General features: G+C 35.1%; 4 protein-coding genes across 6 annotated transcripts; 2 read left to right on the forward strand and 2 right to left on the reverse strand.

Annotated features, from left to right (window-relative positions):
• Nucleotides 1-158: 158 nt before the first annotated feature.
• On the forward strand, nt 159-3,131 carry LOC107260914. Of its 2 annotated transcripts, XR_007215639.1 has the most exons (3): nt 159-962; nt 1,103-2,246; nt 2,520-3,131. XR_007215639.1 is itself a non-coding variant. In XM_015716500.3 (2 exons), exons 1-2 carry the CDS (start codon nt 384-386, stop codon nt 1,190-1,192), a joined length of 669 nt encoding a protein of 222 aa, XP_015571986.1. In that variant the 5' UTR covers nt 159-383; the 3' UTR covers nt 1,193-3,131. The 2 variants fall into 2 exon arrangements, 1 of the variants encoding a protein (XP_015571986.1); XM_015716500.3 differs by having other exon boundaries at nt 1,103-3,131.
• Nucleotides 3,132-4,028: 897 nt separating this feature from the next.
• On the reverse strand, nt 4,029-6,022 carry LOC8263393 (probable xyloglucan 6-xylosyltransferase 5). Its single transcript, XM_002514674.4, has one exon. The coding sequence runs from the start codon at nt 5,628-5,630 to the stop codon at nt 4,266-4,268; it is 1,365 nt and encodes a 454-aa protein (XP_002514720.1). The 5' UTR covers nt 5,631-6,022; the 3' UTR covers nt 4,029-4,265.
• A 2,529-nt stretch (nt 6,023-8,551) lies between these two features.
• Nucleotides 8,552-11,095, reverse strand: LOC8263395 (pentatricopeptide repeat-containing protein At5g61370, mitochondrial). The gene has a single exon (XM_002514676.4). It carries the CDS (start codon nt 11,093-11,095, stop codon nt 9,602-9,604), a length of 1,494 nt encoding a protein of 497 aa, XP_002514722.2. The 3' UTR covers nt 8,552-9,601.
• A 288-nt stretch (nt 11,096-11,383) lies between these two features.
• Nucleotides 11,384-14,598, forward strand: LOC8263396 (vesicle transport v-SNARE 11). 2 transcript variants are annotated; one of them, XM_002514677.4, is made up of 6 exons: nt 11,384-11,518; nt 11,629-11,730; nt 12,095-12,153; nt 12,249-12,437; nt 13,660-13,830; nt 14,000-14,314. In XM_002514677.4, exons 2-6 carry the CDS (start codon nt 11,637-11,639, stop codon nt 14,150-14,152), a joined length of 666 nt encoding a protein of 221 aa, XP_002514723.1. In that variant the 5' UTR covers nt 11,384-11,518; nt 11,629-11,636; the 3' UTR covers nt 14,153-14,314. The 2 variants fall into 2 exon arrangements, 1 of the variants encoding a protein (XP_002514723.1); XR_001534920.3 differs by lacking the exon at nt 11,384-11,518 and adding an exon at nt 14,350-14,598 and having other exon boundaries at nt 11,614-11,730; nt 14,000-14,222.
• The last annotated feature ends 498 nt before the right edge of the window (nt 14,599-15,096 follow it).

Here is a 15,096-nt window from a genome sequence, read left to right on the forward strand (position 1 = left end):
CTTTCTTTTAGGAAAGAAGACCTATTCCGAGGGAATATTTTGCACGTAAACCATACTGTTAGATGAATAATTTATATTCATTAGTAAATAATCATAAATACTTTTAAAATGTTGCTGGATTATGCATTTTCAGTTTACATTTTTAAAAATAATAGCACTATTTTTAAATTATGATAGAAGTGTAGACGCGGGAAAGAAAAGTCATCAATTTATTGGGCTTTTGAAAGGCTATTTGCCAGACTTCAGGTGCCCAAACAGAAAATAACAGAAAATTCCAGTTCTTCATATCTTAAACCAACTAACCAAACAAAAGCACACTTTTCCAAACTCTTCTGTTCTTTGCTCACTATTTTCATCAATCTCAGTTTGGATTTCTGCTGACAATGGGACAAGAGATTAATAATAATAATAATATTGATTTATTTTTAGGTAATATAGAAGATTGGCACGACACCCTTCTCCAGCCTTTAAACCCAGTAGATTATCCACAAACCCAACAAACCTTCTCTAAACAATACTCTCTTGTTGTTATCAGAGATCACTCCTCCACCAATCATAACTCCGCCGCCGCTGATTTCTCCGTTTTCCCCCCAAGCAACCACGAGAATCTAACTCCTTCTCATTTCAATCATGACCCCAAACACCACCCACCACCTTCCCCTTCCTCTCCTTTGTCATTTCTACCTTCCGTCTTCGACGACGACTCTCCTTCCCCGCCGCCGCCGCCGCCGCCGCCGGTTACCCTTTTGCCTAAATGGTGGAGCTTTGCTGTTCAGATCTTGCGTTCGAGAATTGGTCCGTATTTTGGATGTAGTACTGTGAAATGTTCGGCTTTTTGGTCATTCAAGAATGTTGCTTTGGTGGTGACGGCGGTATTCTGGTGGCTATGCGTGCGACTACGGCAGCAGCGGAGGAGAAAGAGTGTGGAGCATTTGATGCAGATTATTAATGAGAAAGACAAGGTTTGGGTATTTTTTAGTTTTGTTTGAAGGTGTTTGCTTTCGTGTTTTTGGTAATTATGTTTAAGCTGTTTGTTATAATGTCTATGAGAAACGATGGTGACTGGTATAAATAAAATTTTCTTGGTTGTGATTGTTTGCAGAAAATTATGCAGCTATTGAATCAAATTGCTCAAATGAATGAAGTATTCTTAACTCGTCATAAAGTTCTTGCTTCGAAACTGCCTAATTGATTGAAGAAGTTGATTCAATGGAAATACTCTTAATTGCCTACGTGGTGGGAAGAGCATTTTGAGGCTTTATTTTACTGGTTGAACAGCTTCAAATGCCAATATTTTATGTGGTTGCAAAATTGTTCAAAGCCCAATGAGTGTTATGTGCAACTTGTGTACTTGAATTGTGCCTTGATAATGGACCACATTTTTGCATTGTTTATAGAATCTAGCTGAATAAAGGGACCACAATGTTATGTTTTGAACATAGAAAATTCATCTGTTTTTATTAGTAGATCACTACTATTTAAATTGTATCTAGGTTAATTGGTTTTTCTTGGTTAAATCTTGTTTCACGACTTTGAGGTTTTACATGATCTCAAATGATTTGATCTATGGCTACAGTTTAAAAATAAGTGAAGGAAGTTTTGGCTAGTTTGTAGTTGACGTATTCATCATTAATTAACCAAGTAGCATTTTGTCAAATTATAAATAAAATTATGTATCACTGCATCGAAAAAATTAAAAAATATTTATCAGAAAAATTATAACGTATTAAATAAAATTAATTCTTGTCAATTATTTGACTATTATTATTTTTCTCAAGTATAATTATAATGTTATAAATGACAAATTGATAATCAAATTATTAATATAATGTTTGTATTCTTCTTAATTTGTTATTCATGCTAATGTATTTGCTTTTGGTTTTGATATTTTGGCTAAGAAAGGGTTTTATAAGATAGGAGAAGATGAATATTTAAGCAAATTGGCTGACGAACTTATTGTTCTTATTTATATTATCACAGCCGACGCGGAAGGCTATGGAGCTACAAACATTGGTTCTAACTAAATATTTGATACGTTCCTTGTGTAGGGTTAATTACATATATAAATTACAAAGAACTGGTTCATTGAATCTGGGAATAACAGCAGGAACATTCTGATCTTGATGAAATTCGCCATTTTGCTTTGACTTGGACTGGAATTTTTCTCATGTACGTTAGTGATGGTTGGCTTGAGTTTGCCTTTATTAGAAAGAGGAGTTCAGGTAGACCGTGTGCCGGAGAAGTAGGTAAATGTAGTTACATTCTGGGTCAGATTTATTGTTCTGTAACTTCAAATTATCTGCGACTTAAATCAAACTGGTTTTGGTATTTGCCCATACTAATTTTTGATCGTTTCTTTTAATTGATTTTGAACTCTTGCAAGTTGTTTTTATATACATATGGAGACTTGAAATAACCGATTGCTAAAGTTTCTGGTGAAAGTCTTCTAGCATGAAAAAAGATAGCTGATGATGATGATGATTTATAGATTGAATATGGTTGTGTTTGGGCAATTCCAGGTATAGGCTCCAATACCTTTTGTAGGTCGGCATGTCCTCTTTTGTCCTTCTAACAACAGCAGCTGCAATTGCCATTCATTCACTTGGAACCTTGAGGCCCTCAGGCCATAACAAGGGACGACCATAGGCAAATATATCAGAATCAAGCCGGCTCTTTGTGGTCTCTCATTATAACCGCCATTTTTGCTATGTATTCCAAGCTATGTCAAGACTCAAATCCAATTCAGTTTATGAACTATAGGGAGTAAGTTCTTTGTCAAGAGACGCACACACTAAAGCATCCCAGTCTGAGAAATTCCAAGCTCGCTGGCATCATCAGAGTTGCGTCTCTTTAGGGGTGAAGACTGAAGAGCATTATTGTAGCTCTTCCTTTACACAAATGAGAACCATATAGCTTCAGTTATTTGCTTTCCATTTGAACATGAGAAAATGGCATGTAATTATAGAAGTGACAAAAGAGCATTGCATGAAAATAGAAGTCCCAATAAACTTAAGATCCCCCTCTTGAATCGGATTGGAGAAGCTCATTGTGATAAAGACCATAAGAACACTATTGTTTGGTATTTGACTGTGGAACATAAAGGTTATTTTAAGACTAAACATTTGTCAGTATCTGATAGTCATTGCAGCGAATTTGGTAATTAGGCATCTGATACAGGTGTATTATTCTAATAGAAGCATTTGTGGCATTCTGTACTATCCAAGTTCATATAGTCTAAAGTATGAGACTTCGAGCACCTTCTATTTATTCATCTACTAGACAGATGGAATAAAACCAAGAAAAAGTTTTAGACTACGAGAAGAGGGGGGGAAAATCACTTGAATTGGTTCTGCGCTCCAACTTTGGTTTAGCATTGGCATTGCTACATAAACACCGGATAACATGAAGATTATCTCAGATGTGCATATTTTAATAGATCTGAAATGTTACGTGCTTTCTTGGCAACACTTTAGCAGCACAGCATAACATCTCTCAAATTTTACAATGTTTATATCAATTGAGCTAATAAACGCAATTTAATATGATTGTTTCACCTTACATAAAAGGGTCAATTGAATAATGTCCATCTTCCAAATTCTTGCCTGGCAGTTGATGCCTACAAAAAATATGTAGCTAAAGCACCATACCGAGGTCTCCTAAGCTCCAGTCAAAGGGTTCAGCAACTGGCAGTAAGCACAGCTTGCTGAAGCAAGATAATCTAGCAATCTACCGTTACCACATTTTTTGATAACCCACTCTTGCAATGTGAAAAAACTCTCATAACATATATGTCCACCACACGGCATTGTTAAAATATAGCAAACATTGAAACTCACAAAGAATTGTCTAATTGCAAACATTAACTTTAAAGACAACTTGAGAATCTCAATTGTTTTCTCCATTGATATTTCATATAATAGTGTGTGACATTCTTATCGTTTACTTTCCAGAACAATGAGTGCAAAGGAAAACAAACAGATCATTACCCAAATAAGGGGAGAAATGGAAAAAGACAACCACACTGTAGCTTTGATTATAAATTCTCTTCATTGATTACTCAAACACAAGAAGAAATGTAGATGTCAATCAAAGAATTCTACCATTTGTTCGCAGAAGCAGAACCAAGATAACTTAGCAAGGAAACTCACTTAAAATGTAAACTGTTATCAAATTTAAATCTGCCTTTGACTGAGGAATTACATTACCTACAAATTATGGCACAGTGAAAGTATTTCACTCCCTAGTTCTCTGATCCATTTTCTCCCTCATCTGCTGCTTCCATGCACTGAATGGCGAATATCAAACTGGTCTACATACTCCAAGGGAGTCACTGTCTCATTCCTGATCCTCTTGATCTTGGGGCTCAATAATCCCCTATGCCCAAATCCGTATAACTTAAGCACCTGGTTATCAGCAAAATTGAAGGCCCTTTCCATGCTTTTCAAGCACCGCTCAACAGGATAGTCCCCATAGCTCCCACAAGGCTTGCAACCAACAAAATGAGTAACAAAAGGCCACCTCTCATCACCCAATCCTGGATGGTACTTTTCCATCATCTCCTCATACCGATCTACCAACCCTGCCCAATAACCATGTAAATAGTACTGATTCTCAATATACACCTTATCCATCCATTGATCCTTCTGCGAAAGCAGCAAGTAAATCAAAGCTGACTGATCATCAGCCTCAAACGCAGGCCGCCCTTTCAAATTAGCAGTTAAAATCTTACCAGCCTCCTCCCTTATTGTTCCTTTAGGGCCCATGGGAGCCCAAGCATCAAGCAAATCTAAACTCCACTGACAATTCCTAAACAAGAAACTCCCAGTATTCAAAGCAATCCAAGACTTTTGATCAAACAACAAATCAGGGTACCCATGAATCACTAAATTATGCTTATCGTACTTGGATAATGGGATCTCGAAAACCATGTCAGTAAACATAGCATCACTATCCATCCACCAAATCCACTCGACTTCAGGATGTGAAAGCATCAATCTCCTAATCATTGGCAATTTGGCCCAATACCCAGCTAATTCTTTATCCAAATGAGCCATATTATAAACAATCTCAATCCCATGAATCCTACAATAATCAATCTTGTTCTTGATAGCTTTCAACAAATAATGGTCCCCAATCGGGTTATCACACGGGCTGGGCGGTGACCCGGTTAAAAGCAAAATCCTAGGCTTCCCATTAACAAAACTAGGAAATTCAGGGTTTTGATTACGCCATACCTTACGCTCCTGATCCCAATTTTCAATTTTAGGACCTAAAGTGTAGGTAACATTAGGGTTGATCTCAAGCTCTGGAGGCTCATCCGGGTCGGTCGGATCGTTATCGGATCGGATCTCAGCCAATATCCGATTAGTCTCTTCGATTAAATTCTGATTAATAGCTTCAGCATCAGAGCTAGTGAGACTTCCTATACCGATTGTGCCTCTGAGGACAAGAATGGTAACGAAACCGCATAAAATAGTAATCTTGATGTTGTTGAACGTCTTATGGATCTGTCTGCCACGTGGCATTGCTGAACGGCCACCACCAACAACTCTGCCGTTGGCGGTGGTTGGTAGACCTCCTCCTCCGCCTCCGCCGCTGCCTCTCTTTTGAGTAGTGTTGTCTTGTTTCATAGTATCTCTTTTTCTTCAATTATAGACTGAAGGTTTTAGAGAGAGCATAAAAGAGATTCAGTTTCTCTCTCTTTTTTTTTTTTTTTAATAATTTTTTAGAAGGCGGATCTGAAATCAGACATTTATTTAATGCAATGTAATAAGAAAAAGGCTTTCTCCTGGTTTCTATTTTACCTCTGGAAATGATTTTTTTTTTGTATGAAGGGGTAAGGGGAGAACGAATGGGATAAACCCTAGGTGAATCCGGCGGTGGAGAGGGCGGGTGTTGTGGCGGTGGCGGTGGCGGTGGTTATAATTTGAGAGCAGTTGTGAGTATTGGGAGAGTTCAAAAGAAGTAGTTGGGACGACATATGTCCAACCGTGGATTTGTTAAGAGTGTGTTTTGTTTTGTTTTGTTTTGTTTATTAATTTATATTTTTATTTATTCATATTAATAAAAAAAATGTTTCATTTTGGACAAGGTTATTACATATTACATGCACCTGTCCGGTCTCATTAGTCTATTTTTAAGACAATATGATTTTGAAAGGCTCAATTTATTTAAATTAAATTGCGAGACATATACATGTGTATATTAGTTATGAGTGTACTTTTTTTCATTTTTCAGATGTAAAAATTCACCTTAACATCTATAATCATATATAGTTAAGAGAATCACTAATAATTTTTTTATCTTTAATAACTTAATTAAACTAAGTTATAATCTTGTAATCTATCTTTAACAACGAGAATCACATAGTAAATATTTAGATTAAAAGATTTTCAATTAAGAATTTTATTAAATTTATAGATTCAACTTGAATTTATTATTTGATAGAGAAAAAACAGTTTAAATTATAAATTTTTAAAAATGAGTTTTAAAAACTTTTTATTTCTTAGAATTTTAATTTTTCACTTAGAGGATAAAAGTTTTACTTAAAAACGACAGGTTATTATAATACTTTATCTACTAAATTTATATTATTTTAAAACTATTCTTAATATTAAATAAAAACTCTTTATTTTCATGTTTATTTTAAATTATAAAATTTAAAAATATTATAGATTTAAAAGAAATAAGAGCTCTTAAAATTTAAAAGCAGAACCGGACAGGCTTTTTATTCTTTATAGATAATTTTAATTTAAAATTTATTTTTTTTAATTTAATTTAATATTTTAGGACGATAAATTATACTTCTAGTATTAACAAATAAATTTAATAAAAAGATAATTTTAACATTAAATTTTATAAATAAATAATTAACCATCAATAATAATATAATTTTTTAATAAGTATTAACTATTTTTTATTTTATATTAATTTGTTTTAGAGAGAGCAATTTTTACTTTTCATTTAAGGATGAATTAAATAAAAAAAATTAAAATGGTCCAAAAAATTAAAAAAAGATCTATTTAACCCTGCCATAAAATTTAAAAATTAATTTGAATCTTATTCCATTTTAATCTGTAAATTCTAAATCCCTAAATTGAATGAGAATCTCACAATCTAAATGAATTTAAATATCAAATACCACATACTTAAGCTGACCTCAAAAATCATTAATTATAATAAGAATATCCTTCTGTCAATGGGACCCTCCGGTTTTAGCGGGCCTGACTGTCTGGGTAATGTACAGCTAACTTTAACGCGTTGATCCTGAGATTCTAACATGTAAGAAGAAAGATCCTAGAAACAAAGCTCTCCTCTTTTCTTCTTGTACTTGCATTACTGAGCTTACACCTCCGATCTTCCTCTGTTCCACACTCCATTTGAAGGGCGTGTGTAGTACTCTCCAAGAATATATATATGGGCTCATGCTAAAAAGAAAAGAAAAAAAATAAAAAAGACAATTTCATGTGCATTTTGTAACATGGCTTTGCTTGTGTAGGACCAAGAGACCACACCATCCATCTTCAATTATCTATATGTCAATCTTATTATCATGTGCCATGTGCTCTCCTTCCTAATCATACATGTCTCATTGATTGTTAACTTGCAACTAGTGGGAAGTGGGAATTCTCTCTTCCATTCCTTTCCCACTTTGTTAATGCTCAAATCAAGAGGTGATTACTTTAAGTTTAGATAAAATTATTATTTTATTCAATTTAGGGTTTAAGAATTGTAGACTATATAAGTAATTATTTTTTTACATTTATTAATTAATATTAATAGATATGTGGATAATTAACTCGAATTTGAAATCCCAGATTACTATTTGAATTTATTAATCCTAATATTGAATGCTCATTGAGGTCTGATCTATTGTCTTTAGGTCAAATATATCAGTAATTCATGTTATATGGTATTCTGAGTTACGCTTCTCTTGTGTGTAAATCCATAAGTTAAGGATTTTATTAGATACGTTTAGCTTATTATGTAATTGCAGAAATATTGATATTAGATAGGATCCTTTTGCTTGAGATGGGACGAAGAATAATAAATAAAAGACTACCACTAGTTATTGAATGGTGTCGGTTATTGTTATTGAATAATCATGGCACTAAAGAAGGAACAAATGATATTCAATTGTAGACGTCGACTCAACTTGCAAGAAAAAAGCAAGGCTTTGGACGATGCTTTAATCATTTAGACCTAAAAATAACTAATAAAAATGGCATAACATATATATATATATATATACATATATATTAATTTTTTTTCTTTCTAGAACACAACAGAAATAATTATTTTCTTATCCATGTAAAAATAAAAATTCACTTAGATACATGATTGATATATATTCATTAATTTTAAATAATAAAATATGTATCAATCATTTAATATTAAAGTGTAAAACACTCATACATGTGTCGCTCTCATATTAGTTATAATGTATACATAAAAATCTTCTTGATAAATCAAAGTCAAGAACTTTCCCTCCTAAAATCAAATGCACCTTCGATGAAGAATAGGACTAATATATATTACTATATGTTGCCAGAATATGTTCATACAGGTGTTAGGTTTGAAAGTGAAACAAGAAAAGAATGGACAATCGTGGGGGCAAGGTAATGAACAACTAGTCTTTTACAGCTAATAGAAATGAATTTCATGATCCGTGCATTTTCTTGGAAGTCGCCATCTAGAAGAGAAGAGGGAAGCATGCCAAATTGATGAAAAGGATATGCGGGAATTTGGCAGCGCACAACAGTACTATAGCAGTGGTATGGTAGATGCAGCCTTGCTAACTTCAATTAGCTTGTAGTTGCCAACCCAAATTCTCATGATTTTAGCAATGTTAGGAGCACCAGGCCATCGCGATCAACTTGCAAGTTGCAGACATCAAGCATAAACATATAGCAAAGTCTCATTGAAATTGAAACGTTACGCATTATATCTAGCAAAATGGGTTTCTGATGCTGTAAAGATTTCATAGCCATCTTTTTTGCTTCTGACCTTATGTCCCATGCTACTTCGTCTCCTTTAAATTCCTGTGTTAGCATTGTTTGGCCAACTAAAGTGAATAAGAATTTAAGCGCAGGGGCTCAAAAATTTTGATATGTAAAATCTTAGCAAACATTAAATTAAGACATTGATTTCTCATAACTACAAGGAAAAGTATTGTTCTAGGTCTAGGATAACTGTCCAATAATTCTGAATAACCTGATCTTCTCTAGCAAATTAAAGCGCATAATGGATGACCCAGAAGTAAAAAAATTTCAGCCACCCGTTTGGCATCAAGCAGTGTTCCTTGTGGATAAGAACGTGATATAGTGTTAACAGTTGGAGACAAGACAATCCAAACTCTTGTTGCTGAGAAACACCATCCTTATTACTTAACTTGGTAAAGCAAGAAACAAACCAACTATCCTACTGGATAGGAAAATTGTGCCAGGCCAGGAATTCAGCAGACACCATGACGCATGTACTTATGTTTATGAAGTTAGTCTGAAATTAATATAGGAAATGGTTGACCCCGTTAATCACCCAGCGTGAGAACATGTTGAGACTAATTCTACAAGGAAACAAGACTGCTGTCGCAATTTGCCAGTTATTTTGAAGCAGATTTCTTCTTTCTCTTCTTACTAGCCACTTTCTTTTTAACCTTTCCCTCAGTCTTCCTAACTCGTTCTCGAGTCTTCGGAACGTTGGATTTGATGCAGTCCTGAAGCCTGACCTCCTCCTCCTCCTCCACCTTCCTCGTTGGCTCGAAAACCTTGGTGATTGAGGGGTCTAGTACCTCACTTGAGCAGTGAACAGTGACGCCCATGGCCATGGCCTCATCCCATAGCTCTTTTCCCTTCTCAAAGTTTCCCCCGATACAAAGCTTAGGTATCAGCAAATCGTAGACTGGCCCATAACCGCCCGATGAGCTTCTCTTCATTTGATCAAACAACTTGAGAGCAAAATTCACTCTTTCTACTCCACAGAGGATACCAATCAGGTCATAGTAAAACTTACGATCCGGCACCAGCCTCCTTTCAATCATCTCATCGACTATCTTATTCCCTTTACCAAATCTCCCAGTCAAATACAAAACCTTCGCCACAAGATAATAGCTAACCCAATCAGGAGCACAACTTGACTTCTTCATTAGCTCAAGTATCTTACAAGATTCCTGGACTCTTCTCACCCTCCCAAGACAAGAAAGCAATATATTATAACTAATCGAGTTTGGCTCTATTCTATAAGATCTCATCTCCATCATGACATTCAAAGATTCAGGCACAAGCCCGGAAGGATTGCGTTCAACATTTCTCTCACAAAGACACCTGAGAAATGTATTATAACAAAACAAATCCGGCTTTATCCCATTCCTCTTCATCTCTTGGATAACTTCTCTTGCTCGCTTGACATTCTTCTGCATTGACCATCCATATATAAGACTCCTATAAATGCAAGGCCTTATAACCTCCGATAGCTTATCCTTGTGGTGCAAAACCACCCCATATGCTTTCTTAGCATGGCCTTCAGCACAAAGAGCAGTGATAATAGCAGTGACAGTTTCACAGTCTTGGGGGCACTTGAACTTGTCCAAGTTCTTGAATATACCTAATGCCTCATCTTCTCTCCCTAATTTAACCAGCGCCTCAGCAACAAGACCAAAAGTTTGTGGCTCCATCACGCGTCCCTCCTTCCTTAAATCCGAAATCAGAATTTGCATTGCTGTATGATCCTTCTTCTCCGCCAAGACTCGAATTGCATGATTAAAGTCCTCATCTTTCATACTGAAGTCCAATCTTTTATACGACCACAGAAAAAATCTCAGCAACCTTCTAGTGGGTGCCTCATGTTTGCAACAATCAATGACTTGAGTAACAATTTGCGATGTTAAGTTGCCTCTGAATCCATTTAAACTAGACTCCAAATCATCCAAACCCCCAATCGAGCTAGAAACAGCTTTGCAAATCTCTTGCAACTCGAGCGGTACTCTATTATGCGAAATTGTGGAGTATAAACAAACAAAATGCTTAGATTTGTTAGCATTCATATTTTGCAACGTAAAGCTTAAACAAGAAATACAGTTTTGTTTGAGAAATTTCATCGAACAGGTGGTGATTCTCTCAACTATCAAGCAGAGGGACGTTAGTTACCTGTATTTTGATTGGAAAAGCGCGGGAGAATTAGATTTAGAAAGAGCAATAATGAATCAAATGGCACGTGCCCAAAATAACATCATGTAAATATCAAGGGCATAAAGGGGAAATTTGAAATCCTCATGAAAGTTTATTAAGCAACTACCAACGGCAATAAAGGGGAAATTCGAAATGCTCATGAAAGTTTATTAAGCAACTAACAAGGGCAAAAGGGGGAATCCGAAATTCCCGTTGCAGTTTCTTTCGCGTAAAAAACTGCCAAATCTACGAATCGAAACTAACAAACAAAATCGTCGGCGAGTTGGACTTTACAAATTCTCCGACCATCTTCCGGCAGCATCGATTGGAATATATCATTGTTTTTTTTCCCGGTACGTAGTGCAAACATTACTCAATTTGATTAAGTTTATGTACGTGCACATAGCAATGCATTTTGATTTATTACAGATAATAAAACGCGATTAAGGGTGTTAATGTGAAGGCTGAGAGATGAGTCAGGTTTTCGATGGATATGAGCGTCAATACTGTGAGCTTTCTGCTAATTTGTCGCGGAAATGCACGTCAACTAGTGTCCTTGATGGAGGTAATATAATTACCCCCAAAGAAAAGATTGCACAATTTATTTATTTGCTAGTATGTTTTATGCTCGTGAATTATATATTTTATATTTGCTTTTGGAAGACTAGCTGGGGAACGTTTAGACACATTTATTATTGATTGTAATTTGTAATCTAGGTATTTGATTTATGTAATTCATTTCAATTATGGGAAGAAGTAAATCTCCATCCAAAAATTGCTATGTTCTTCGTTAGAGAATTTAAAGTTACTAATGTTAGCTTAGGTGTTCAAAGCCAGCTTCTTGTAGGCCATGGTGTATGGTTGGCATATGTGTACTTCAGTTTTTTGGTTGGTGATGATGTTATTGTAATGTGTTGTTTATTATGCAGAGCTGAAGAAGCAGAAGCTTTCTGAAATAAAGACTGGATTGGATGAAGCAGAAACTTTGGTAATGTGAAAGCCTTATTATTATTATTATTATTGTTATTATTATTATCCATTTTGATTTTTGTTCTCATGGCCCATGAGACAATACTCCTTTAGATTCAGAAGATGGACCTCGAAGCAAGGAGTTTTCCACCGAATCTGAAGGCAGTGCTTCTTGCTAAGTTGAGAGAGTATAAGACTGATCTCAACAATTTGAAGAATGAATCCAAAAGAATCACATCTTCCCACATCAATCAGGCTACCCGAGATGAATTGTTGGAATCAGGAAAGGCAGATGCAACAATGGTAAGCCTCCTTTGATTGACATTATCTCCTCTGAATTATTGCTTTTATGTTCAAAACTCTCGAGTTACTAGCAAGTAGCTTTTGCTCACAATTGATCTATAGGATGAGGCCTTACATGGAATTTTTAATGCTTCATCTGTCTGCTACTACTTGCTCCTTAAAATGCTGATTGATTTCTCTTTATCGGACTACTATGCCATGGTTCAAATTTCTCTAAGCTGATCTCTGCAATTTGTTTTAAGCCTTAAATTAATGAAAGGGAATGAAGGATCAGCAGCTAGAGCATATAAATTTGTAGGACCAGAAATTGTTTTTAACTTTCACAGTATAATTCCTGTTGGCTTTTCCAAGAACTGATATGTGTTTTTACAGATATTACTTGGGTTTTCTTTCTTGTGAATCAAAAGCTTTTCATTTGTGCGCTTTCATGCTTTGTATGACTGGAGCACCTCTGCTCTGTACCTCTGTTTAATATACTGATAATCCTTCACCATCAATTAGCTTTTTTATTTCCTTGATCTTCTTTTTTTTTTTTTTCATTAAATCATCAATGTGCATTTTTTAGGCTGATATGAGATGGTTCTCTTTAGTTTCAACATCGAGTCAGATTGCAGCTGTATGTTTTTTCCATGCAAGTTAAAGTAGGCTACCAGCAGCGGAACAATATTTCAAATGCCTATATCAGCTGCATGAAGCTTTTGATTCAGGATTAGTAATAACGGACAAGAAGGTTAAATTAAGTATGTTTAAGTGGTCTGGTCTTGTTAAAGAAGTCTTAGGAAAAATCTGATTTATGAGATTTTGATTCATGAAACTTTGTTTTTGTGGTAGCTGCAGTTAAATTGAGTATATATTTTCTTGTAGTTGCAGTTTGATCTTAATTCTTATCAATACTGCCATTTTTTTGTTTTGAGCTTATTGAGGTTTGAACCTTGGTGCAGATTCCTAATGTGGTCTTATCTTACCAGTAGGTTATAGTACTAGTTTATTAGTGCTGCCATTTTAAAAGCTTTTGAATTGTCTCTCTCTTTCTTTCCAACCCCGCCTGACACATGATAGTTAGTATTATTACTTTTATTGTAAACTTGAGTAGTATGTAAGAGTTTACAAGTTAGCAAAAGTCTTCTTGTTTACTGAACCTTAAAAGTCCGGCAAATGTTAATCAATATTCTGTTTTCTACTTGTGGTGCTTTTCTCTGGACGCTTGTGAATGATGGGACAGGTGTCTGCTGATCAAAGAGGGAGGCTATTGATGTCCACAGAGAGATTGAATCAGTCGACTGATAGAATCAAGGAGAGTAGAAGAACAATGTTAGAAACAGAAGAACTCGGTGTGTCAGTCCTTCAAGATTTGCATCAACAACGCCAAGCTCTCCTACATGCTCACAACACGGTACACTCTGCCTCTTCTTTCTTCTATTTCAATTATTGACGAGAATGGTATCATGGTTTATTCTGGTTCAATATAATATTTGACCTTGTGATGAATGTTCCGATATGTATATTATAATATAGACCTTCAAATTGTATCTATTTCTTACTTTATCCTTGCATTTCTTTAGCTTCAAGGGGTGGACGACAATATTGGCAGAAGCAAGAAGGTCTTGACTGCAATGTCAAGAAGGATGAGCAGGAATAAATGGATAATTGGCTCCTTAATTGCATTGCTTGTGTTTGCCATCTTATTGATCCTCTATTTCAAGCTCACTCGTTAACCAGCCATCTTATAAAAAATTCAAGTTGTTTGAGCATTCCCTAGGATTGTTGCATATTCCTTCCCACATGGTTTGTATTTTCTCTCGTTATGTCCAGTTGGACGTCATTTATTTTATGCCGTTCTCTTAATTCTATATATATATATATATTATCTGATTAAAGCCTTCTATTTCTTTTCTTTCTTTCCTTCTTTCAGTCAGAGCTTTCAATACGTTTTTCGTGTTCTTTCCAGTCTTAGCTACAGTAATGCAACCCTCAAGAGTTCTAGAGTTCCATTCATTTATGTAATTATTTATTTTATATGCAACCAAAAGTAAGCTTATATTCTTTTTCATCGTAGATTTTTGTCTTTTCAATCTCAGAAAGGACATATAGTTTACGCTTCACTTGTAGAGGATCCTGAGTATCTATCTCTTAAGAAAATTACAGGAGTACTTTTTTAAAAGATTCTGTGAGTGACTTCATTGCGCAAACTTTATGCAAATTGTAACAGTTTAATTAGTGTTTGTATATACATACATGGGCACACCAAAATTCTTGAAAAATAAAACAATCTCTTATTAGGTAGGATCACCATCACAAAGATACAGAAAACAAGTTTTCCAATTATCAGATCATAATCCAGAAACCCTTCTGTGGATTTCTTCTGAACGGTGGTGATGATGATAGACGAGCCAACATGGAAAAACAAAGTGGAAATTAAGACATGCCAAATAATGGTTGGCTAGTGGTCATTGTCCCTGTTTCTTTGTTTTCATTTTGCTTTTGTTTTGTGTTTTGCCCAATTGGGCATCGACACGTTCCAATGTCCATAATATACTGTATTCTTTAATAATATATCCACTTGATGAATTTTTAGGAAAAAGAAATATATTATATTTAATATGTATTCTTTTCGCTTGGTATAGAGAAGAAAGAGATCCTTTTATAGATGACGTGGCCT

The sequence above is a fragment of the Ricinus communis genome, chromosome 4 (assembly GCF_019578655.1).
Source record: "Ricinus communis isolate WT05 ecotype wild-type chromosome 4, ASM1957865v1, whole genome shotgun sequence".
Classification (NCBI taxonomy): Eukaryota; Viridiplantae; Streptophyta; class Magnoliopsida; order Malpighiales; family Euphorbiaceae; genus Ricinus; species Ricinus communis.